The following is a 24,701-nucleotide window of genomic DNA, read 5'->3' as shown; positions in this document are numbered from 1 at the left end:
CAACCCAGCTAAACACTCATATATCTGACAGTGAGATGCTCATACAGGATGTGTAGTTCCTTTTAAATTCAGACACAAAAGGCAGTGTAATTATGAAGGTCTCTAAGTGAGATAGTGAGGGCAGCAATTCTGCAAGTGTCAGACACAGAGATGGAGAGGGTTTCTCCACTGTCAGTCTGATTCTGAACTGCAGGGGGCCACGCTCCAGAGACACTGCTGCTCCTGATCCTGCTTACACTGCAGCCATTTATAAGATCAACAGCAGAATACAGGAGATACTGTGTCTGAGCATGAGAGACATGAGAGAGAGTGACACAAGGGAGAGAGGGAGAGAGAGAGAGGGACAGATAGAGAGAAAGAGGGACAGAGAGAGGAAAGAGTAGCTGGGGAATAGTGCTTCACGTGATCAAACTATAAATGTGTGTTGTCATGTCTGTTCTTCCTGTCTCCATGACAACAGGACTGAGACAGTTTAGAAAACGCTTAGATTGGTCTGCTCCATTTATCTCTCTCTCTCTCTCTCTCTCTCTCTCTCTCTCTCTCTCTCTCTGAAAAACACTCAACAGCAATATAGTTACTTAATATTCATCTTTATTTATTTAATAACTATGAATTATTTAGCACATATTGTAAAATATTCAATATATATAATGAATTATTCAGCATTGACTAATTCAGTATAGACTATTTATTATTCAGTATCTACTACACATTTCACAGCATCTACTATGAATTATTCAGTATTCACTATTAATTATTAAGTATCTTATGTAAGTTATTCGTTATCCACTATTAATTATTAAGTATTCATCTAATAACATCCAATGTGAATTATTCAGTATCCGTCATAAATTATTCAGTATCTAAGGTAAATTATTCAGCACTGAACATATAAAACTTTTAGCACCTGTTGTGAATTATTCAGTATCCACTATGAATTACCCAGCATTTACTGCAAGCTATTTATCATCTAATGTGAACTATTCAGTGCTAAATAAGAATTATTCAGCATCCACTGTGAATTATTCAGCATCTGTTATGAATTATTTAGCATCTGACGTGAATTATTCAGTTTCTACTATAACGCTTCTGTATCCCCTATACATTTCTAATTAACTACTATAAATTATTCAGTGTCTACTATAAAGGATTCAACATCCACTATGAATTATTCAGCATCTACTATGCATTATTCCTGTAAATTATTCAGTAAGTACTATGGGTTATTCAGTGACCTCTCTAACATGTTCTAACATGTTCTTCATCCACCAAAGTATTTAATTTGAATTATTCCGTATCTAAATGTGAATTATTTCATTTCTATGCTCACATATCCTGCATTTACTACCCGTTACTCAGTAGGTACTATATTATTTTTTAGTGTCTACCACAAATTATTCAGTATCTACAATTAAATATTCAGTAACTACTAAACTGTTTACAACTACTGTTTATTCAGTATATATGAAAGTGAACTGAGGTGTTGGTGCAGCTCTCGGTTGATCTTATCATCTAGTCAGATTTGTATAAATGGTTCTGTGGAGGTTGTAACTCAGCTCAGATGAGATAAGGTAAAGTTACCTGACAGGAAGGCAAACTTCCTCTTCAGCTCGGCAATGATGTCCGCAGCACAGAGTGGACTCGTCTCCTTCTCCATAATTTCATCTGTGCGCACACACACACACACACACACACAAAGTAAGATATGATTTTTATACTGAACTCACAGTGGTGAGAAATGCAGTTCAGCCCACAGCATTTATATACAGCTACACTCAGTGGCCACTTTATCAGAAACACTCACCAATAAAAGACTGTGCCTTATCATAAAGGTGGGAAATCAGAGGTTTCCAGACAGTAATTGTTATATAAATCCATACAACAGAGTTGTAAAAATATCAGGATCTATATGAATTACTTTTCTTACTTTTCTTGGTGGGAAACCTTATTCTAAAATCTGTCTAAAATGATTTATAAATGTGTTTATTATATCATATATGTTTGCATTAACACACCACTGGCAAGTGCTACATCCAATAACATCAGAGATGAGACTAAGTAAAGACCAAGACCAATTTAAGATAAAATCAATCCACATTTATTATGTGAAGCTTGTATATGTACAGTACAGGCCAAAAGTTTGAACACACCTTCTCATTCAACACAATGTGCATTTACATTGTAGATTCTCACTGAAGGCATTATAACTATTAATGAACACATGTGGAGTTTTATGTACTAAACAAAAAAAGACCTGGCCTTCACAGTCAGCGGACCTGAACCCAATCCAGATGGTTTGGGGTGAGCTGGAGCACAGAGTGAAGAAGGCAAAGGGGCAACAAGTGCTAATAAACACCTCTGGGAACTCCTTCCTTCAAGACTGTTGGAAAACCATTTCAGGTGACCACCTCTTGAAGCTCATTGAGAGAATGATGCCAAGAGTGTGCAAAGCAGTAATCAGAGCAAAGGGTGGCTATTTTTAAGAAACTAGACTATAAAAAAAAAAAACTTTTTTTGTTAAGTACATAAAACTCCACATGTGTTTATTCATAGTTTTGATGCCTTCAGTGAGAATCTACAATGTAAATAGTCATGAAAATAAAGAAAACGCATTGGAAAAGAGAAGGTGTGTCCAAACTTTTGGCCTGTACTGTAAGTATATACTCTATCTGGATAATTTTGCTATGTACCTCTTATACCAGTAGTAACATCTATTTTTTATGCTTTAGTGATATACTTGTTTTATATCAGAAGACAGAATAAGCCTTCTGATTCTGTATCCATTACTGGCTGTGAATGGATTTCTGTAGGTGGGACAGATGGGAGTGGGTTTTGCCTAGAGGTGCTCTCACACTTCCTTTTATCTCCAACCAGCACCCCACCCTCACCCCAGGACGGTCACACACAGAGTGTATTGTATGCACGTGATTGTATGTAAATATTAATTCTGCTGAAGTCCACCTGACCAAGCCATAACGCTATCCCTGAGCCTACTTGTCATGTACCATTACGACAAATAGGAAACGGATAGATGTTTAACTTCAAAATTAATACTTAACAAGTTCTACTAAAGTTTTTTAATTAGACCACAGGACAATTCATTTGCATATATTGCATTCATTCATTTGCATTCATTGCTTGTAATTGACGCTCTTATCCAGAGTGATTTTAATATTTAAGAGTTATCCAACGTTATTCCTATTACAGAGGTGGGTCAATGTAGTGTTAGGAGTCTTGCCCAAGGACTCATATTGGTCACCAGATGAGGAACTGTCTCCCATATGATGTGGTAGCTCACTAGCAGGTAGTGATGTTATTCACTATGCCAAACCATCCACCTTCAAGAATTATTAACTTAAAGCTCCACTAGGTAGGATTGAGATTTTGTGCTCGTGGGCTCCCCCTACAGTTGTAAAGTGTAATAAATGTTTCAGGCGGATTAGTTTCTCTTTCTCGTTTTCTGGCTTTCACAGACATATTCAGTCTCTTTCCAGCTTCTGCCACAGTGTCTGTATGTTAGTTTGTAAAGAATGAACCAGTAGTCCTTGTAGAACAGTTAGAACTAAAGGTCGGAAAGCAGGTCGCAGTTCTCGCGAGCGTTGGTCGCGGCCGCCTCGGAAAACTTACAGAGTCTGGTTTGAGCTCAGAGGAGCTCCGGCACAGACATGAGAGCACCGCTATTCCTCCTATTAAACCTCAATGGAGCGCTGCAGTGAGTTTCAAGCTGTAATATTACTTCTTTGAAAAGATCAAAACTCAAGGGAATCCTACCTAGTGCCTGGATCTACCATGATTAAGAACTATGAATATTAATTGTATTTATTCTACTATTAACGTTTTATGGCATAATTAAACATTTACTGCCCAGATATGTTTTATCATTTAGAGGTAAGTAATAATTTTGCAAAGTTCTGTATATATAAATAGGTTCATGGCTGATTTCAATTAATTTGCGCTTGCACCCCTTTACAGTGTAGTAACAGTAATGATTATAAGTGACATGTAAAATGGTTTAATATTCTATTCTATTAGTCATTTGACAATATTTTAATACACAGGCAACTAAAATATTTAAAGAAAAAAGAAAATATTTTCTTAACATTAAACGTAAGTCAATGTAAAGAGAGATTTTATTATTTCATGTAAGTAATTGTTAATTCCATATGTTAAATATACTGTAATTGTTTAAATCATGCTTGTGGAGGAGTTACTGTATAAATGCACATATACACCCTAAAAAGCATCGTAAACACACAAGCACTGCACACAACTAACACTATACATGGTATTAAACTGGACTGACTCCACAGTGGCTGTATTGTGTTCAGTAGGATCTCAGGATCAGTGATGAGTTAGCAGACGGCCGTGAGTAAAAGGGACACTGTTAGCCTTCAGGAGTCAGGTTCAGACCCTCAGGGTATCACCCGCGCTCTCTCTCTCTTACACACACTCACACTCAGACAGAGGCAGAAACTTCAAGTGGCTACTATTACAGCTGTGGTGGCTTTCTTACACACACACCTGTATGTCCAAAAGTCTAAAGATGCGCTTCTGTACACCTTGCAAAACCACCATTGGAAAACCAAGACCAACAGAATGAGACACTCTGATTTCTGTTCTAAAAATTGATCATCTAACACCAGTAGTGAAATTTAATGAACTTTATTGCAGAATTCAATTGAATTCTCCTCACAGCAATGTACCAATATTAAGTGTGAAGGCTACAGCAAAGAGGGAATACATTTAAGTGTTTTACTGGTACATAATGCAATAACTATTAATAATAATTTAAAAGGATTTGTCCATTAAGCTACTAGCACAAACGTTTTTTTAAAGGTTCGGGTTTGTATAAAATAAATAGAAATGTGTGAGACTGTGCCAAAGAGCCAGTGCTATACAATATAGTGTTATTCTTTTTTTTAAATATCAGATTTGTTGTCCCATATAAAGGGTTGGTGGACAATACACCATTTGCTGATTTCATCCTTAGCGCAATATGACATTATGATTTAATTTGCAAGACGTCAGATATAAACCAATATAAGCCATTCTGACAAAGTTGGGGATTTAACAGAAACCCACTTAGATGCAGCTACTTAGTTCTTGATCTAATCTGAAGACTACATAAAGTTTGGAGGTCTGTAGTAAAGTTGGTTTCTCTGTGCACTCTGGGTTCTCTCTGTTTCTCTGTGCACTCTGTGCATCCGCTGACGTGCCTCTGTTATTTTGCATTGACAGAGCAAGTTGCTTTCTTTCACAGTTTTAAAAGCACTGACAGTTGGCTGTGGAAAATTTAGTAGTGAGGAAATTTCACAATTGGTCTTGCACAGGTTGCACAGGTGCTGCATACTATCACTGTACCACACTGGAATTCACTGAGCTCCTGAGAGTGAACCATTCTTTCACTAATGTTTGTAGAAGCAGACTGCATGCCTAGGTGCTTGAATGTGTACACCTGTGGCCATGAACTAGTGATGGGACGATACACTTTTTTCAGCTCTGATCCGATACCGATATAAAACTGATATAAGATTGCCGATACCGATACAAATACCGATACTTTTAGTTTATTAATAGTACTATGATTAAGGTTAAATAATGAGGCTGAAACAGACCACACAGCCCTTTTAAGAGTATCCACAGGTGCATTTAATGTAAATGCATTCAAAAGTCATTTATTTGACACACTTCATATGCAATTACACAATAGTTTCCTTTCAAATAAACTGTTTGAATTTTTATTAAATATAAAAAAAGTAAAATATTAAATACGTTAAATATTAAATTCAGGGCATTTTTTGCAACGGTTGTGCAGGAGACTTTTATTTTGACAGGTAGCGTAGAGGATTAGCTGCAATAGCTAACGGCTAACTGGCGATGCTAACTGTATTTCCGAGCTAAATTAACCACTGTTTTTTAATAACAGATTGATTTCTTAGTGCTGGTTAGGGTTGGTAGGATCTGTGGTTTGATATTAGATGTGGATTATGGCTGTAGTTCACTTAAGATAGTTATTTATTACATTCACAATGCCGGAATGATTTTGCTAGCTAGGCTAACAGACTGCAGATCTTAATGGAGATGGCTAACGGCTAAGTGGCAATGCTAACTGTATTTCCGAACTAAATTAATGACTGTTTTTAATAACAGATGGGTGTGTTTGTGCTGGTTAGTGTTTGTAGATGCTGTGGTTTAATAGGATATGTGGATTATGAATATAGTTTACTCCAGTCTGTAGTTCATACCTTCACAACACCGGAATGCAGCTGCTCTCAGTTCAGTGCTAGCTAGGCTAACAGACTGCTGGTGTTAATCTGTTTACCTCTCAGACGCTGACTTTACATGTACCGTTCTGCTGTACAGCGTTTCCAAAGTGAAAACTCTCCAGATAATGGACTTTTTTTGTAGATAAACAGCTAAAGTTACTCAGTCAGCCGCAGACTGAAGCTGCTGGGGGTTCAGGGTAAACTGTTAAACTGGAATCCTGATCAGGGATGCGTTTTGTGTTAACGTTATGGCGGATTTATTGTTCAGCTCAAGCTTTGGACTGGAATATGGATCGGTAAGTGGATCGGCAGCGCCCGACCGATATCCGATTCGTCGGATTATGTCAATATCGGCCCCGATACCGATATTGTATCGGATCGGTCCCATCTCTACCATGAACGTGATTGGAACCTGAATTCAATTATATTTTGGGTGGTATAACATATTAAGGGTCCAAATCATGTAAGAAATCTGTGGCAAACCTTGTTGTTTCCATGTGGAAAAGACAGTTACAACAGTTACAATCCATGCTCAAAACCTTTTGGCTCTACAGTGGTAAAAGGCCACTGAATTGAGCTAAAATGTAGGTAAATCCCTTCAAAGTGGAGAAATGCATTCAGAAAAAAATAGTAGCCAAAGAAAAACAATTTTATCATCAAAAGCATTTTGTATAACAGTGGCCGTCAAACCTTTTTAGACCACACCTTACCCACAATCAAACAAAAGTCATTTAACAGGAACACATGTGCCCCACACAACGTAACACATGATTCTAGATTTGCCATCCACACATCCTTTGGCCATCCTCTTGCCAATGATAGTGTGGAGATGCAACAACTATTGGGAATTAGTTGGTAACTGGCTAGTATAATATATATATCTCAACAGGCATCCACACTGGTTTCACTTAAAGGCCTATTAAACTGATGGTCACAATGACAGCACTGAATCGATAATGTATCACATATGTTTTCACAACTCTTGTGGTATGTTCACTGTTGGTTTAAGACAGTAAATAGCTATGTATTTGTTGCTGTCCTAATGTTTATTTTGATAATTGAGTTGATATCTCTCAACCACTAAAATAAACTGGGATTCTGAAACTGAATCCTGCTGTTAATTATTAGTCACTACTTATTCTCTCTTACACACACACACACACACACACACACACACACACAAACACTCACAGCAGTCTGTGTAATATAACTTACGGTGGAGTGTTTTGCAGCAGCGGGTAAAGCGGGAGTATTTCTCTGCTTCTGTCAGCGGAATCCGAACAGATCCTCCTCTGCTCTGTCCATCCATCTCTCACTCTCTCACACTCACTCTCTACTGATCTGACCTGTGTGAGAACTGACTACCTGAGACAGGTGCACTGATCACTGACACCATACTCTCTCTCTCTCCCCCTCCCTCTCTCTACTGAGCTTGCTCACCCTTTGTACTTTGTCTCTCTTGCTCTACAGCTCTCTCAACCCAGCTCTCTACCTCTCTCTCACTCTCTCTCTCTTTAGCTTCCTCATTGTTTCTCTATAGCTCTCTCCCCATCCGAGCTTACTCTTGCTCTATAGCTTCCTCAACCAAGCTTTCTCTCTCTCCTTCTCCCAATCGCCCCTCTCCCTTCTACCTGGCTTGCACCCTTTCAAATTTGTGTGTTTTCTTTACATGTCCCTCGACCAAACCCTCACTTTTTTGCTTGCATTCTCTTTCTCCCTAGAAAGAAATCTCACAGCCAAGCTCTCTTTCTCTCATTTGCTTGCTCTTTTCCATAGTTCTCTCCACCAAGCTCTCTCTCTCTCTCTCTAGTTTCCTCTTTCATTTCTACAGCTCGCTCTCCATCTAGCTCTCTCTCTCAGCTTAGCTTGCTCTTGCTCTATAGGTCTCTTGACCAAGCTCTCTCTGTAGTTTCCTCACTTTTCTCTATAGTTCTCTCTCTGTTATCCTCAATGTTTCTCTAAAGCCCTCTCAACCAAGCTCTCTCTCTCTCTCTCTCTCTCTCTCTTGCTCTTTAGCTCTCTCAGCCCAGACCTACCTATCTCTCTCTCTCTCTCTCTCTCTCTCTCTCTCTAGTTTTCTTACTTTTTTCTACAGCTTCCTTCCCATCTCATTCTCTACTTAGCTTTCTCTTGCTCTCTGAACCAGACTCTCTCCATGGTTTTCTCACTTTTCCTCTATAGGTCTCTCTGTCTTCTTGGCTTGCTCAACCTTTCAAATTTGCTTGTTTTTACTACAGTGCCCTTGACCAACTCTCTCTTTCTCACGCCTTTACTCACAACCAATTTTTCTATCTTTCTCTAGTTTCCTCACTTTTCGCTATAGCTCTCTCCCCATCTCTCTCTCTCTCTCTCTCTCTCTCTCTCATTCTACAGCTCTCTAGTTTCCTCACTTTTAACCTTCTCTCTTCAGCTTACTTGCTCTTTTCTCTATAACACTCTTAACCAAGCCCCCCCCCCTCAATTTTCTACCTGACTTTACTTGATTTTACAGTATCTCCCATTCTCTCTCCCTACCTCAGTACACCCTCAGTAAGAAACTCCTTCTCTTATGCAGCTTTCATTAATGAATGGGTATCTGTTTGGAGTGTGTGTGTGTGTGTGTGTGTGTGTGTGTGTGTGTTTGATCTGATAGGGCTGATCCCTGATAACAAAGGCTGAATTCAGACCTGGACATTTAGAGCTCATTCAAATTATCCAACAGACAGTATTTAGATAAAGTATCTCAACACTTCCTCTCTCTGTCTTTCTTTCTCTCTCTGTCTTTCTTTCTCTCTCTGTCTCTCTGTCTCTCTGTCTCTCTCTCTCTCTCTCTCTCTCTCTCTCTCTCTCTCAGTAAAGTGGACGTCTTTAGTTTCCTCTAAGAAAAGCAGTCTTTCCGCCAAAAACAGTCTGCTATTGTTGTCCAAAAGCATGAAAAACATATAGATCAGAAGCTAGTAAACCTAAAGTATCAGTTTCTACTTAATGTCTCTTATTTATTTTCCTCTCTAATCCAGTCATCTCCACATCCCACACACCAGCTCAGAAAGCTAGGTCTCCAAGCTGGAAAGGTGTAAGACAGCATTTGCTTCCTGTCAGACGTGTGAAACATTATAGAACATCTCAAAATGCTTTTCTTGGGCTAGCCTCAGACTGAGTTCTGGGGAAGGCCTTTCCAGAAAGACAGTCAGTTTCATTTTCCAGGACTCCCAGGCTTGGATGTCTGTGCCATCACCAGGAATCAACGTTCTTCTGAGATTTACACTTAGAATATTACACCACTTGGGAGCTTCTCTTTGCTCTAGCTGCAGTCATGACCTGAAGGTTAGAGTGGCCGATTTGTGACCACAAGGTTATTGGTTTTGTCTCTTTAACCAACAGGACATGAATGAAGTGCCCTTAAGCAAGGCACCTAAACCCTAAGTGCTTCCCAAGAGCTGCAGCCAATGCTACCCTCTGCTTGAGATACATTCTCACATGGTCTTCACCCATTGAAACATATGGAAGGCGGGTTTTGCATGAATGGAAATGGAAGTATCTGGATGAGTTGCAAAGCGAACTGACTTGCTTATAAGGACTTTACTGTCTTTATGTTCCTCATGTATCTACCTGCATCTATTTCATTGATTAAGCATACTGTTTCCCACCATAGCCGATTAATCATAGCCTTAAAATTTCCTAAAAGCTCATTTAAATTAACACAATCAGTTTGATAGTTTTTTAAAGTATAATGTAAAATTGGTTAAGGTTTGTTTTTTGTTGCTTTCATCTAATTTAAAACACTTACCATGAAATAAAAGGTGATGGTACAGCAATTCAGGCTTTTAAGGCTCATTTTAAAGTGTTGGTAAATGAGTACATTAGGCAATATTATTAACATGCATGTTAGCTTCAAAGCTACTGCAGAAGCGCCCTCTAGCGGGCCCGCCGGCGGGCCCGTTCTGACTATGTAAATTAGAATGCTTAAAAGCGTCAAATATTCTAAACACACCGACCAACTAACCGACTCATATTCATTAGTACTACTACCTGCATGCAGCCATCTACATGAAACCAGTCGCCAGAAATCTCCAACTGAAAACAGCCTGTTTTTTCACATTGTTTACATGAGGAACACGCCTCCCCAACAAAATAGCCTTATAAAATCTTATTATTATATAAAATAACATCAGATTATATTATAGAAAATTCACTTACTATCACAGCATCCACAATACAGCACTGAACCGCAGATAAAATATCCATTAAGTCCTGTAATAGCCTGCTCACTGCTCCTCAAAAACATGCGTTTAGTTTCAGCGCAGCCGCAACGTCATATTCTTAAGCTCCTAGCGACCACAAAACGGAATGTTTTCACGTAAAGTTGTACATGAATACAAAGCTAAGGGTGTCTTCTTCTAGATTCTGTGGTTTTTATTGGTCTACAATCCAATACTTTTCTTGAGTGATCGTCTTTTGATCCAATGGTGTGAGCGCTCGATCGCGCTGGTGTTCAGGGCTGTCCAATCAAATCAGGTCATAGCCTTTCTCCAGCGTCACAAAAGTGATTGACACCCATTTCAACCAATAGTCCACCCTTAGACGAAAATACTGATACGTAATTTGCCCTGATTGGTCTCCTAATGGCTGGGGGAGGGGCACCGTCACCACGTGTTGCGCTGTCACCAAAAAAAAAACACCACTCCAAACGCCAAACTCTATAGCGCACACAGCGCGCAAACATGTGATTTTATGTGTCATTTCATCAAAAAAATATTAATATTACTCTGAGATGGGCTTACATTAATTTATTTTATCACAAAGAAACAAAAAAATATTAAAATGTTGTTTTATAGAGACAGATTTATCTCTGAATTATATTGGGGGCGCTCTGGAGAGGTTTTGAAGCTTTTGGAGACGCCTGGTGGACACCTTATATAATGCAGTGTAACTAATCAGTACTTCAATATAATGTTTTCAAATTTGTTTGACAAGACCCTAATAAACCAGGAAATGTAGAGAATGATTGGCTATTCATCACCAACATCCATACACACACTATAAACTCCAAATATAACAGGCGCTTTTTTTTTTTTTTTTACATTTTCCTCTGCATTTAATGTTCTCAAATAGAACCTAAATAATGAAAATTCCCTCTTGAAAAGGAATTACTGTTTTGTCCCAAGTGTCTACTTCAGTTTAAGCCCTGACTGGTCATTGTGCTTTAAGTAAAACTTAAGATATCCTTTGTGATAGCATAGTACATACCTGTCAAGTCTCCCGTTTTGGCCGGGAAACTACCGTATTTTACTCCTCTTTCCCGCCGTCCTCCCGTATTAGTATTTTCCCGTAAATTTCCCGTATTATATTAAAATAAAAATATATATATTATTGAGGAGACATGGCACTGACCGCTCTGTGTCTCTTAACCAATCGTGGAGCCGGTTCAAGGAGAAAGTCCCGCCTTTCAGGAGAAACAGCCAATCAGCTTGCAAAGGAGGGTCAGTGTGGGGAAGCCCCCCGTCGCTGTGAGTTCAGGCAGCTAGTTGGAGCTGCTGATGTTACAACAGATCTGGATATACAGCGATTTTTTTTTTTTTAAAGAAAAGGATTTTTAATTTGGCTGTATTAAAAGAATGACATATGTAGGAATGTCCACAACATTTCAGATTCTTATAATCTAACTGTAGTGTGTAAGTGGTTCACTTGTGGTTATTTTAGATTTTTTGTAAACCTGTCTTAAAATGTAAAGGATACTGAACCTTCGTTGGGCTGGTGGGACGGCTTTAAGCGTACAGAGGAAAATATCCCTTATTTTTAAATCTAAAACTTGACAGGTATGGCATAGTAGTGCAAATCGCATGAAAATGAGCAAAAAAAATGGATCTGCAGTAAAGGGTTAACTAAATAAGCTAAACTGCTGATCTTCTGCTTCTGGACAAACCAAACAAGCACAACAAGGCAGGAAGAGACAGAAATAAGAATTTGATTTGTTAACACGGAGGCTAACGCAACAGAAGCTACACTAAATGACTTCAGCTCCTTCTACACACCACCACAGCGTGATGAACAGCTTTACAGTTTATAATGGACCTAATAATAATCACTGAGATCGCCTGAAGACTTTCATCCATCCAGGGAACATGTCATCAGTTTCATTATGTGTGTGTGCATTCTGCGGGTCCATTGTAATGCAACCATTTATTCCACTGTGGTTACCCTGCTGAACAGTCCAGCCCAGTAGCAGGATTTTATGTAGTCTAAGCTGGTCTTTCATGGTCAAGGTGGCTGAAAATCTGGCCATGCATTCAAAAGCATTGGCTACCCTACACTTGTAAACTAGCTTGTTAGCCAGCTCCTGACAAGCGTATAGATATCTTACATCTCACATTAGTCACATTTTTTAATGCATATTGATAGCAACTCCCTTACAAGTCATATACAATATCCAGAAAATTCTGACATTTTACATCAGTCACACACATTTCTAGGATCGATTGAAGTAAGACAGAGCTAGTGAGGATGGATACAAAAACTAGCAATGCCATACCAGAAAATCTCTAGAGGGGAGAATACCCACTTGAAGTGAGTTCAAAATTAATAGGTTTATTTGGAGTTTATAAATGTCTGATCATTTGTATACTGAAATATGTACTTATGTCCTCAACACTATCAACAATATCAAATGTCTCCGTACAGCAGCCTTTTAAGGCTTTTAAAATCCAGTTACAAGCCTTTTAAACACATTCCTGCTCCATTAACTTCAGCATCAGCTCTCCAATCAGTCAGCTCATAGTAGCAGTAATGCTAGTGTCTTTACTGTGTAAAACCTATTTAATGTAGTAAATGTGAATTTTTCTTTGTTTTTTAAGTAACATACATTATTCTCATTACTCATCGTCAACCGCTTTATCCGTTAAGGGTCGCGGGGGTGCTGGAGCCTATCCCTGCCAGCATCGGGCGGAAAGCAGGATACACCCTGGACAGGCCGCCAATCCATATAGCAGGGCAGACAGACACAGACAGAAAAAACAGACACATTCACTCACACACTCGTACCTAAGGGGCAATTTCAATCAAGTTTCAATTAGCCTGAACTGTCTTCGGACTGTGGGAGGAAACCGGAGAACCCGAAGGAAACCCATGCAGACACGGGGAGCACGTGCAAACTCCACACGCCCCAGCCGGGAATCGAACCCAGGCCGTCTATGAGGCGGAAGTGCTACCCACTGCGCCACCGTGCCGCCCATACATCATTCTACTATCTAAAATTAAAGGAATAAATAAAACAAGTTGTTATTACTATAGCACTATACAACTCTCCATAAATGGCTCTAGTGTCTAATTTTGTAGTGTGAACCATGCATTATTTGTGCTGCTCTATGGGGTCAAGACTCCCTGTGGACTTTTTTTAAAGCATATAGCATATATAGCATATCATTTAACACTGACAAAATGTAAGTAAATTGAGATGTTATGGTAAGCAAATTGTTCTTAGTAAAATATCGTATAAGTTGTCATTTGAGTTTAAATGACTTAGTAAGACTGATTAAGATCATTATTCCTAATATAAACAAAATAAACTTACAGCACAAATTCTAATCAGAGAAAAAAAAGGGATAATTTCACTAGCTAAGATTTTGTGTTTTTTAATGGTCATGTTTGACAATCAGCATAGTCAAGCTCGGCCAGTTATCTAGCTTGGTAACATTCATTATTTTGGTAAAAAAAAAAAAAAAAAAAAATCAAACAAAAGCATAGCCTATGCTGGTCAAAATCTAAATTGGTCAACAAATTTAGCCAGCTGGACCAGCTTAAGCTAGACATGCGTTTTTTTTTTCAGCAGAGTAAAAATGACGTCAACAGTGTTGGGCATGTTACTTTGAAAAAGTAATTAGTTATAGTTACTCCTTACTTCTCCAAAAAAGTAACTGAGTTACTAGGAGTTACTACACTATAAAAGTAATTAGTTACCAGTAAAAGTATCTATCGCGTTACTTTTTATTATTCACACATAAAAAAAGGAAAACAATTATGCATTTACTATTATTATTAGAAAAATAACAAACGAAAATAAACCCAAAATGTTGACACAAATATAATCTAACGAATTTCAAAAAATAAAACGAAATTCTCCACACAACCAAAGAAAATTACTAAAACTTGTAATACTGAAAAAAACGGAAAAACGCGTCTGGGGATGAAATTAAACAAACCAAGCCACACTCAAAGGAAATATGTATATATAAACAAAACTAAATAATGGACAAAAACAACAATCTAATGGCCGTTAAAATGGTATTAAAATAACAGCTTCACCAAAAGAGAATAGAGCTTAGATCGGGCCCAAAACGTGCACGTTCTGCCAGAGCCCGACCCAACCCGAACCATGAACTGTCATTATGAGCCCGAGCCCGACCCGATCCGCCCCATAAACTGTCTGTTTTCGGGCTGATTGAATGAGCGAAATATAATCAGAATTATGTTAATTAACACTGTAACATAAAAGCATAGAACTATTATTTAGTTTAAATGATTTTTAAGAACAGCTACACACAATGCTGCAAGTCAAACGCGGAGGCGTTCACGTGTGCCCAGAGCTACGTGATTACATTTTAATTTTATTTTTTTTTTATTTTTTCTGTTCAGTAAGTTTTTAGGGTGGGCTTGCTAGTTTTTATTAGTTTTCACACATCTCACACACTGTATCTCCTGTTTCTCTTTCATCTGCCTGGTGCTCATATTGTAATCCCATACATAGTTCTGCAGTTTCTCAGTGTTTTCTGTCGTATTTTGCGGCTAGCGCGAGCGCTTTACACAAGAACTAACGCCACGGACCACGAGGTGCCGCGCGCTCGGCACAACACCGCCCGCTGTACAACTCCGCCGTACAACAGCGCTTATAAATAAATTAAGAACGAAAATGAGGGTATTCAATCAGTAATTTCAGTTCGTTTTAGCTAGTTTTTACGGTGGCCGAGAAAGCCCAGCGCAGTGCAAATTCAAAATTACAACAAAGGTGCAGCATCAAAATTACAACACAGGTGCAGCAAATAGAAAAACGCGCTGCAACTAGAAAAACGCGCTGCAAATAGAAAAACGCGCTGCAAATAGAAAAACGCGCTGCAAATAGAACCACAACACAACGGAAGTGAGTCACAACACAACGGAATTTTCCCGGGGGACCTTAAAAGATGCTGTACCAGCTGTATACAAAGGACAGTAAGTGGCAAACAAGCTTCTGAAAAGTAAGTTATGTTTATTACCTGTGATTACCCCGGTTGTGTGCATATTATTAAAAGTTCTGCTTCTTTGCCACTTATTGTCCTTTGTACACATTGTGAAGTCCGAGACGTTACTGAAGACGCAGCTTAGCTGGTACAGTATCTTTTGAGGTCCCCCGGGAAAATTCTGTTGTGTTGTGACTCACTTCCGTTGTGTTGTGGTTCTATTTGCAGCGCGTTTTTCTATTTGCAGCGCGTTTTTCTATTTGCAGCGCGTTTTTCTATTTGCTGCGCCTGTGTTGTAATTTTGATGGATGTGTTTTGTGCTTTTGCAGCGCTTTTCAATTTGCACTGCGCTGGGCTTTCTCGGCCACCGTAAGTTTTATAAACACAAAATACAGTTCGAGATAGTTATGTTTTTTCCTTTTAATTACCGTTTTTATCAGATTCAGTTAGCACAAATGTTTTTTCACTTTCAGTTTTCGCTATTTCGTTCGCTTTAGTGAACAATAATAATTGGTTACTTAGCAACTCTGTGATTATCACACCAGAGCTTTATATAAAAAAAAATAGGAGCCCGATTTCGGGTCGGTCCTCAGGTCAGGTCGGGTTTGAGAATCTAAGCTCTAAAAAGAGTTTAACGTCCTTAATACCGGAACTTGGCCTGTCCACGATTAGAGCACGCAAATCGTCACAATTGTGCCTCACTTCACCACGCCAACCCACAGGCACAGCGGCCAGAAGCTCAAGTTCACCGGACAGAGGAGGGGTTAACCAGGGCAAAGCAAAGTAAAACAAAAAAATTAATAGAGCGGCTAAAGTAACGTGCAGTAACGGGGTGTCGGAAATGGTAACGGCGTTATAGTTACAGTCATAGTAATTAGTTAGATTACTCATTACTGAAAAAAGTAACGGCGTTAGTAACGCCGTTAGTTTTAACGCCGTTACTCCCAACACTGGACGTCAATATGACATATTATAAGTTCAGTAAATAGTAGAATAAGAGACCAATATTGGATGAATAAAAAAATAAAACAAAAAAATATAAGGCTTACCTTGACCATGTTTAAGTGGCACAAGAGGCAAAAGCTGTCCACCGTCACTGCCCTGCTTTAACTTCTTTACTTTCTTTTTTCTGAACATCCCAGCATGCCTTTTCTGTAAACTGTCTACTGGACTGACCTCTCTCTGGTTCTACATCTGTAAGCTAACGTCCTTGTGCTCTCACTGACCTCACTATAGCTAGACTGCTCTATAGCTATACTGCTCTATAGCTAGACTGCTCTATATCAGAACTACTCTAAAGCTGCCGTAATTAAGTGTGAATCATTAAAATCGAAGCTAAGCTACGGTCTACTGTCCATCTCAGCGCTACAGCAGCCAGCAGTAACTAAAGCACTGCTGTGGAAAAACCTCTGCCGTTCTGGTGTTTCTTCAGATATCTGGTTTTGTACTCAGCTGTGAGTACTGCCAAAACATGCAAGTAACACACTGAACACACAAATGCACACATAAACACACACTCGAGGAACCTCCAGCAGGGGTCCCACAGGAAGCTGCATTGCTTAAACACACAGCACTGACTTTTGAGACAAGGACATGAACAACACAAAAGACTGAAAACTCAGAGAATCAAAGGTTATAAGGAGTAAAAGCATTGTGTTTATGAAGAGATAAACATGATGTACAATGAATCCAAAAATATAAAACATATTCTGGTTTGTTTAACACTTTTTGGTTAACTAAACAATTCCATATGTTTTTCTTTATAGTAAATGGTATTTAATTTATATTTCTGTGAGACCAAACACATACTATATGTGAACCATGTTAAGACAAGTAAAAATCGATAGATAGATTTTCCAAAAAGGGGCATACTTTTTAGATATACAGCTCTGGAAAGAGAGGTTTAAAATTGAAAACCTCTGAAATACAATTAAGAAGAGGAGGGATGATCACAAGCCATCAAATTAAGCTGAACTGCTTGACTTTTTGCACCAGGAGTGGCATAAGTTATCTAAAACAAGTGTGTAAGACTGGTGGAGGAGAACATGCCAAGATGCATAAAAACTGTGATAAAAAAACAGGAATAGTCCACCAAATATTGATTTCTGAACCCTTAAAACTTAATGAATATGAACTTGTTTTCTTTGCATTATTTAAGGTCTGAAAGCTCTGCATCTTTTTTGTTATTTCAGCCATTTCTCATTTTCTGCAATACATGCTCTAAATGACAAAATATTTATTTGGAATTTGGGAGAAATGTTGTTTGTGGAATAAAACTACAATTCTCATTTTACTCAAACATATACATATAAATAGCAAAATCAGAGAAACTGATACAGAAGCTAAATATCAACATACACAGACATACATCTCACAAAAAACAATATAACACATCAGACCATCAGACATAATGAGGCTCATAAGGTGACGTCTAACAATAGCAGACAAAGTGAGGATCAGATTATTTTGTCCCCCACTTGAACAGAGTCTCTTAATGCTAATGAGTATCAGCTGATAGTGATCTGATCTGATATTTGTATTTATATAAATAGTAGTAGTATGTATTTATATAAATAGTAGTTAAATAAAATCACTTTGTTTTTGTGGACATTTTATAAAATAAAGCATTATTGACTGATTTATTTAGTTAAGTAGAGCTCTTGTAATTTAGTTTGCCAGGCCAACCTGACCATTCGGCTCCCAGTTTGATTAAAACAGAATAGTCTTGTGTCTTTTGTGTGTTTGTATGTGTGTCTAGTGGTACATACTGTGGACTGATATCAGTTGTAGAGTATTGATGTGTAATAACTCTAAAGTGGGTGAATGTGCTATGATTTGGATTTCTATAGTGTGTGTTGTGTATTTATAGTTAATAGCTTTAATGGAGGAAATTAATACTAGCTCCATATTCCACATTCAACTTGGAAAGGAAAAATGCCAGCAGATTAAAGAATTATTTTAGGAAGGTGTAAATATGATAAAATATTTTCTTATAGCTTAATCCTACTACTAAGAAGGAGAAACATGTGATCAGCTAAAAATTCTGCATCATTAATTAAAACAAATTGTGGTGGTGGGGGTATTTTGATGGGGGGAAGGGGGGGGCTTTGCTGCTTCATGATCTGGTTGAATTGCTGAAACTGGTGGAATGATGCACTCTGAACTCATCTGAATGTCATGGGCAAATAAGGGTATGCAGCATTACAATGGCCAGAAGCACAAAAGTAAGTCCACCTCTGGCTTATCTCTGTGTTTATGATCTTTATATTCTTCATTCCAAATGATCTCTCTGCAGGTGGACTTGCACTTCCAGGACATAAGGCCACAACAGAGATGATAAAATAGAATGAACTAAAGGTTTTATACACGATGTAGGTGTCATGTCCCTCAGATGTTCCCACACTCATCCTATATAAACATTCATCACATCTGTTACACTCATTATATGCTGAAATTATGATTTATTACATAAAAAGACAATGGTAAACAAATGAAATAAGATGAAATATGATGTGAAAGAATGCCCACAAGGTAACATCCAGCAAATTCTGCTATAACTGCCCTAAATGAACATTCCTTATTAGTCTCTTAAAACAGACACAACATAATAGACATACTGTACAAAAATAAGCACATATATAGGCACCCATGCATCTTCTTCTGTATCAATGGTTGATGGATGGAGCTGTGGATGAACAGAGCAACAGTGACAGAGACACAGGCAAAAATGTGATGTTTCATCCCACATATACGAACACAGACATGAATCTTACCAACATTCTGACTGACACTGCTCAGTCTTCGCAGCAGAACCTGCACAACATCCTTCTGCGTCTTCACCCACACCATCGCCATCCTCCAGATCCAGATATATACACAGGAGAGAGAGAGGGATGGATGGAGGGTGGTAAGCGGGAGACTGGAAGGTAAAGGATGACGAGATGTCCTCAGACGTGTCCCAGTTTCACCGGCAGTTCTGCATCAGCCATCCACAGGAGAAGGATGGAGAGAGAGAGAGAGAGAGAGAGAGGGGGGGGGGGATGCACACACATCTACACATGCATGTAGAATACATGGGAACACACACACACACACACACACACACACACAGGCAAACACACTCATATGCCAGGACCTCAATCTCTACATCTGCATTTTGGCGACACTTTCAGGACAGTTGGTGTTACTGCACTGCATACAGAGCATACTGTACATACTGAAACCAAGACCACGTTCACATTACCAGCAGTGCTAGCCGGGGTAAGCAGCAGGGTACAGGCTGATAATACTCACCTCTGAATGGCTAAATAATGCTGCACTTTAGAGTGGCTTTACAACCTGCTCTTTACAACCTGACTTGTAGAATTCATACATCAGACACACTGAACATTTTTGGAAAATTTAAGGATTTTAAGTGTGCCTTATAGTGCGAAAAATATGGTAATCTAGTTATTCCGGCTGGTGAAAGCATCTTTTTTTGTTATTTTAGCTATTTCTTATTTTCTGCAAATAAATGCTTAATATATATATATATATATATATATATATATATATATATATATATATATATATATATATATATATATATATATATATATAACTCAAACAGCTCCTGCAAAACTTCTGGCAAGTTTAAAAGTTTGCTTACAGCAGCAGCACCTCCTAGTGTACCGCCCCGCGCTGCTTCCAAAACAGTGTAAACGTCTACAAACACACAATACAAGTAATACAGATATAAACACGGTTATAAAACGGGTTTAAACCGTAATTTGTAATAGTTGCAGTCGTATATGTAAGTTAAAGTTAAGTTAGTTGTTCAGTAAGGGTTAGTTGTTTTGTTTCTGTATGCAAATCTTTTTGATCAGCTCTTCACTGCTGTCTGATCTGAGGGTGTCACCCCCCTCTCCCTCTCCTTTTCACTGCAGGTGGAATGACCACGAGGGGGGCTGCAGAAAAGGGTTATTGCAAAAGAATTGGCGCTTCACGATTGTGCGTGTCATCCTTGCGCAGGGGGCCATGCTAATCTTCTCTGTATCGTTCCAATTTTAGTATATGTGCTACCTTAGCAGGCACAAACTAATAATCAGAACAGCCGATTTATATAGCATGACTACTGGCTATTAGTTGAAATGATGGCTGGTGGCAATGTAATAAATTTATCTCAAGATGCTCCAGAACGGCTAATAAATGTACTATAACGACATAATAATAATAAAAAGTGATAAATCATATTTATTCACATTTATTTAACCTTATTCTATCCTTTTACAGCCTTCTGAAGTGAATCCTGGTATACATGCAGATTAGCCGGCCATCTGGCAGCATGGATTGGTTATCTGCGCGCTGACGTAAGCAGCTTCTTTGTTGTTCTTCGCATATCACTAAATGTAAAACATTTATTAAAAATGTTTTACAAACCACCAAACTATACACTACATACACTGTCTTCCTCTGGAAGGAGGGGTTAACAGATGTTGTACTTAACAGTTCTTAGTATATAATGAAAATAATGTATTTATATTTAAATAATGTACATTTTGTATGTTTTTATTACTGCAAAGAAAAAAGGGTTTTTCATCCACCATATCTGCTGTACTTGCATTGTTATCTTCTAGTATTGTTCCGGACAGGATAATAGTAACAGAATATTCATTTAATTTTCTTTCTGAAACTAGTATGATATATTTTGCTAAAAAGCAAATAAACCTTACCTATATATTTCAGTTTTCTACAGTAAACGGGTTTTAGGCAGTAAAGACGCTAGGGTAGAGGCAGCGCCCTTATATTTACATTTATAAATAAAGTATTTACCTAAAATAATTATAACATTTCCTATTCCTAATAAATAACAGTCCCCGGTATTTCCGTGTCCCATTCCCAACTACATTTCCCATCATGCCCCGCAGGTCGCCGCTGAGTCTCGCGGGCTTGCTGTTGTTATGGCGGTTAGTTTGGAGAGAGGCTGTGGAGAGAAGGAAGAATACAGAAGGTGGAATTGTGGTCGGTGGCAGCACTGAGCTGTGACTGAAGTGAGGATGGACGGAAGTGATGACGGATCTGGCAGTGAGCCAGACTCGTTTGGTTGTAGGAGCGGGAATAGGGCCGGTGAGGGAGGAGAATGGCAGGTTGTGCGGTCTAAGAAGAGCAGACGTTTGTCTGAGGATAGAGATTCTAGTGGCAGTGGAGTGCGTGGAGAGACTGTGAAGCGTCGTAAGGAGGAATACCTCATTTTGATCCAGTTTGAATCTGAATCTGCTGGCGTGCTGAATCCGGTCAGGTTGACATCTGAAATTAAATCAGCTCTAGGGGATGTGGCCGGAGCTAAGGTGTTGAGAGGAGGTAAGCTTCTGATAACATGTAAGGATGAGCGTCAACGGGATAAAGCACTTAAAATGAAGTTTCTAGGGGGTAAGACAGTGATACCGAGATTATTTAAGGATAAGCAGAGGCTGCGAGGGGTTGTCACAGGGGTGTCATTGGATGTATCTATGGATCAGCTCAAACGTAATCTGTCTGGAGGTACTGTGATTGAGGCCGTCAGGCTTAAAGGCTTCAGGAATGGAGTTAAAGGTGATAGCCTTTCTGTAATGATTCTGTTTGATGGTGACATTTTACCGGATAGGGTTTACCTGGGATATATTAGCTTTCCAGTACGGGCTTACATCCCTCCACCTATTAGATGTTTTAACTGCCAGAGGTATGGACATGTAGCTGCAGCGTGTAGAGGAAAGAAGCGGTGTGGTGTATGTGGGGGAGATCATGAGTACGGACACTGTGCAGAGGGGGTTAAACCCAAATGTTGCAATTGTGGGGGAGATCATAAGGCTGCATATGGCGGATGTGAAGTGCGGAAAAGAGCTGCTAAAGTCCAGGAAGTTCGAGTTACGCAGGGGCTAACCTATGCTGCAGCTCTAAAGGAGGTTAATACGGTTGCTCCTCCTGAAGGCAGTGCTGTAAGATCAGCGCGCACAGTTACTGATGTTCCTAGAGCCGCCCTGAGCCACCAAACGCACTGTCCTATCACTCGAGATACTCTGGTAGTTGATAAGATAAAGTTTGTTATGTTTATGGCCGATGTGGTCAACTGTACTGCCCAGACTAATAGTAGGACCGAACGAATTAAAATCATTGTTAGATCTGCAGAAAAGTTTCTGGATATTAAAAGTTTGACTTGGGAAGTGATTAGCTCGAGTCTTGCTGGGAGGGTTCAACCTTCGCAGTCTAGTGATGGCCCGTAATGGGAATTTTAATATTACAGTGGAATGCAAGGAGTTTGATTGCTAATGGACAAGATTTTAAGAAATTTGTGATTAGTAGAAAACGTGTACCTGATATTGTGTGTGTGCAAGAGACCTGGCTTAAACCCCATTTAAGTTTTACTTTGTCAGGTTATGTAGTCATTCGACGGGATAGGGATAAGGGTAATGGTGGAGGTGTAGCTACTTTTATTAGGGAAGGAATTGGGTTTAAAGTTAAGCACTTAAGCAGTGAGTTTGAGTCATTGGTGGTGGAGGTATGGGGCACGAGTGGGAAATTCAAGATTGTCAATATGTATAACCCGTGTGATAAACTTTCTGTAGACGTTCTGTCGAAAATGGCAGGACCAGGACAGGGTAAGGCATTGTGGTGTGGAGATTTTAATGCGCACAGCTCACTATGGGGTAGTTCTGTTACTGATGGAAATGGTCTGGCTGTTGAGGAGTTTTTAATGGAAGAGGGCCTGGTATGCTTAAATGATGGTAGGGCTACTAGGTTTAGTATGAATAGTCATACCAAGTCTGCTATTGATTTAACACTAGCTTCTTCTGATTTGGCTGGCATGAGTACTTGGGATGTGGTGCATTTTACTTCTCTGGGTAGTGACCATTATCCTATTTTTTGTGCGTTGGGTACAGAGGTTGTTACAGAACCAAGAGGATACTTGCATAGGTGGAATTTTGATAAGGCTGATTGGAACAAATTCTCTGAACTGTGTGAACTTAGATTGTTGGACTGGTCTATGTCTGGAGATGTAAATAAATGTAATGAGGAGCTGTGTGGAATTCTGTATAGAGCTGCTGAGGACTCCATACCTGTAAAGAAGTGTGGTGGTAAGAAGGCAGCAGTTCCCTGGTGGACTCCAGAATGCTCTTTAGCAGTCAGAAGGCGTAATACTGCCCTCCGTGTGGTGCGAAGAACCTTGTTGGCATCTGATCTAATTATTTATAAACAAGCTCAAGCTGTGGTCAGGAAAACTGTAAAATCTTCAAAGAAGGAGTACTGGAGGTCCTTTTGTAGTAGTATTGGGACTGACATTCCTGTGACTGAAATTTGGACTATGATTAGGAAAATGAGGGGCATTAGAAAAACTGGGACGATTCCTGTTTTACAGAAGGGAGACTGGGAAGCTGTGACTGATGTGGACAAGGCAGAAGTTCTGGCTCAAGCTTTTGTACAGGTTCATGGATCTGCAAATTTAAGTAGTGAGCTGGTGGCCTGCAGGAGTAGAGTCCTTGCACAAAACCCTGAGGTATTAAATAAGAAATTGGTGTTTGATAGTGTTTTAGATAGTGATCTTACATTACTAGAACTCAAACAAGCCATAGAGAGATCTGGCCGAACATCCCCTGGTAAAGATAATATCTGTTATGATATGTTTAAACATCTCACAGACAAATCTCTTAGTATAATTTTGGACTTTTATAATGAAGTTTGGACAGCAGGGCAACTTCCGTCAGCTTGGAAATTGGCCATAGTGGTACCAGTAGGAAAGCCAGGAAAGGACTTGTCTGATACAGCTGGTTATAGGCCTATTTCTTTAACTTCACATTTAAGTAAGCTTATGGAACGCATGATAACAGAAAGGTTGTCCTACTTTCTTGAGCGTCAGAATAGCTTTTCTCCTTATCAGAGTGGTTTTCGTAGGGGCAGAATGACAATGGACTCAATCCTAGGTTTAGAAGCGGATATCAGGAGGGCTCAGCTTTATAAAGAAGTGGTTGTTGCTGTATTTTTTGATATTGAAAAGGCTTATGATATGCTGTGGCGAGAAGGTCTGCTAATTAAGCTGTCTATGCTCGGAATCGGAGGGAGGATGTACAACTGGGTAATGGATTTTTTAATGAATAGGTCCATACAGGTCAGGGTGGGTACTTCATGTTCTAAAGTGTATTCTATTGAAAATGGGACTCCGCAAGGCAGTGTCTGTAGCCCTATTTTATTTAACATTATGATCAATGATATCTTTTCTGGGGTTAGTCCTGACATA

At 39.1% G+C, this 24,701-nt stretch overlaps 1 protein-coding gene and 1 non-coding gene across 6 annotated transcripts in view; both read right to left on the bottom strand.

The window, feature by feature from the left end:
* Positions 1 to 19,501, bottom strand: part of mcf2lb (mcf.2 cell line derived transforming sequence-like b) — a 39,078-nt gene extending 19,577 nt beyond the window's left edge. The window contains exons 1-2 of one of the 5 annotated variants that reach the window (XM_022680477.2): positions 19,228 to 19,501; positions 1,582 to 1,665 (exon numbers count right to left, since the gene is read on the bottom strand). In XM_022680477.2, the coding sequence (XP_022536198.2) occupies positions 1,582 to 1,665; positions 19,228 to 19,309 (166 nt within the window). In that variant the 5' untranslated portion in view covers positions 19,310 to 19,501. Of the gene's footprint in view, positions 1 to 1,581; positions 1,666 to 7,481; positions 7,690 to 10,442; positions 10,546 to 16,503; positions 16,899 to 19,227 lie in introns of those variants that run through there. The other 4 variants (XM_022680476.2, XM_022680475.2, XM_022680474.2 and 1 more) reach the window with 4 other exon arrangements.
* A 918-nt stretch (positions 19,502 to 20,419) lies between these two features.
* LOC125805073 (U6 spliceosomal RNA) lies at positions 20,420 to 20,527 on the bottom strand. The gene has a single exon (XR_007441351.1). It is a non-coding gene; the product is annotated as a U6 spliceosomal RNA (small nuclear RNA).
* Positions 20,528 to 24,701: the final 4,174 nt, after the last annotated feature.

Source organism: Astyanax mexicanus, chromosome 11 (genome assembly GCF_023375975.1).
Source record: "Astyanax mexicanus isolate ESR-SI-001 chromosome 11, AstMex3_surface, whole genome shotgun sequence".
In the NCBI taxonomy this organism is placed as follows: Eukaryota; Metazoa; Chordata; class Actinopteri; order Characiformes; family Acestrorhamphidae; genus Astyanax; species Astyanax mexicanus.
The sequence above is the reverse complement of the archived record's forward strand: the minus strand, read 5'-3'. Positions and strand labels throughout refer to the sequence as shown.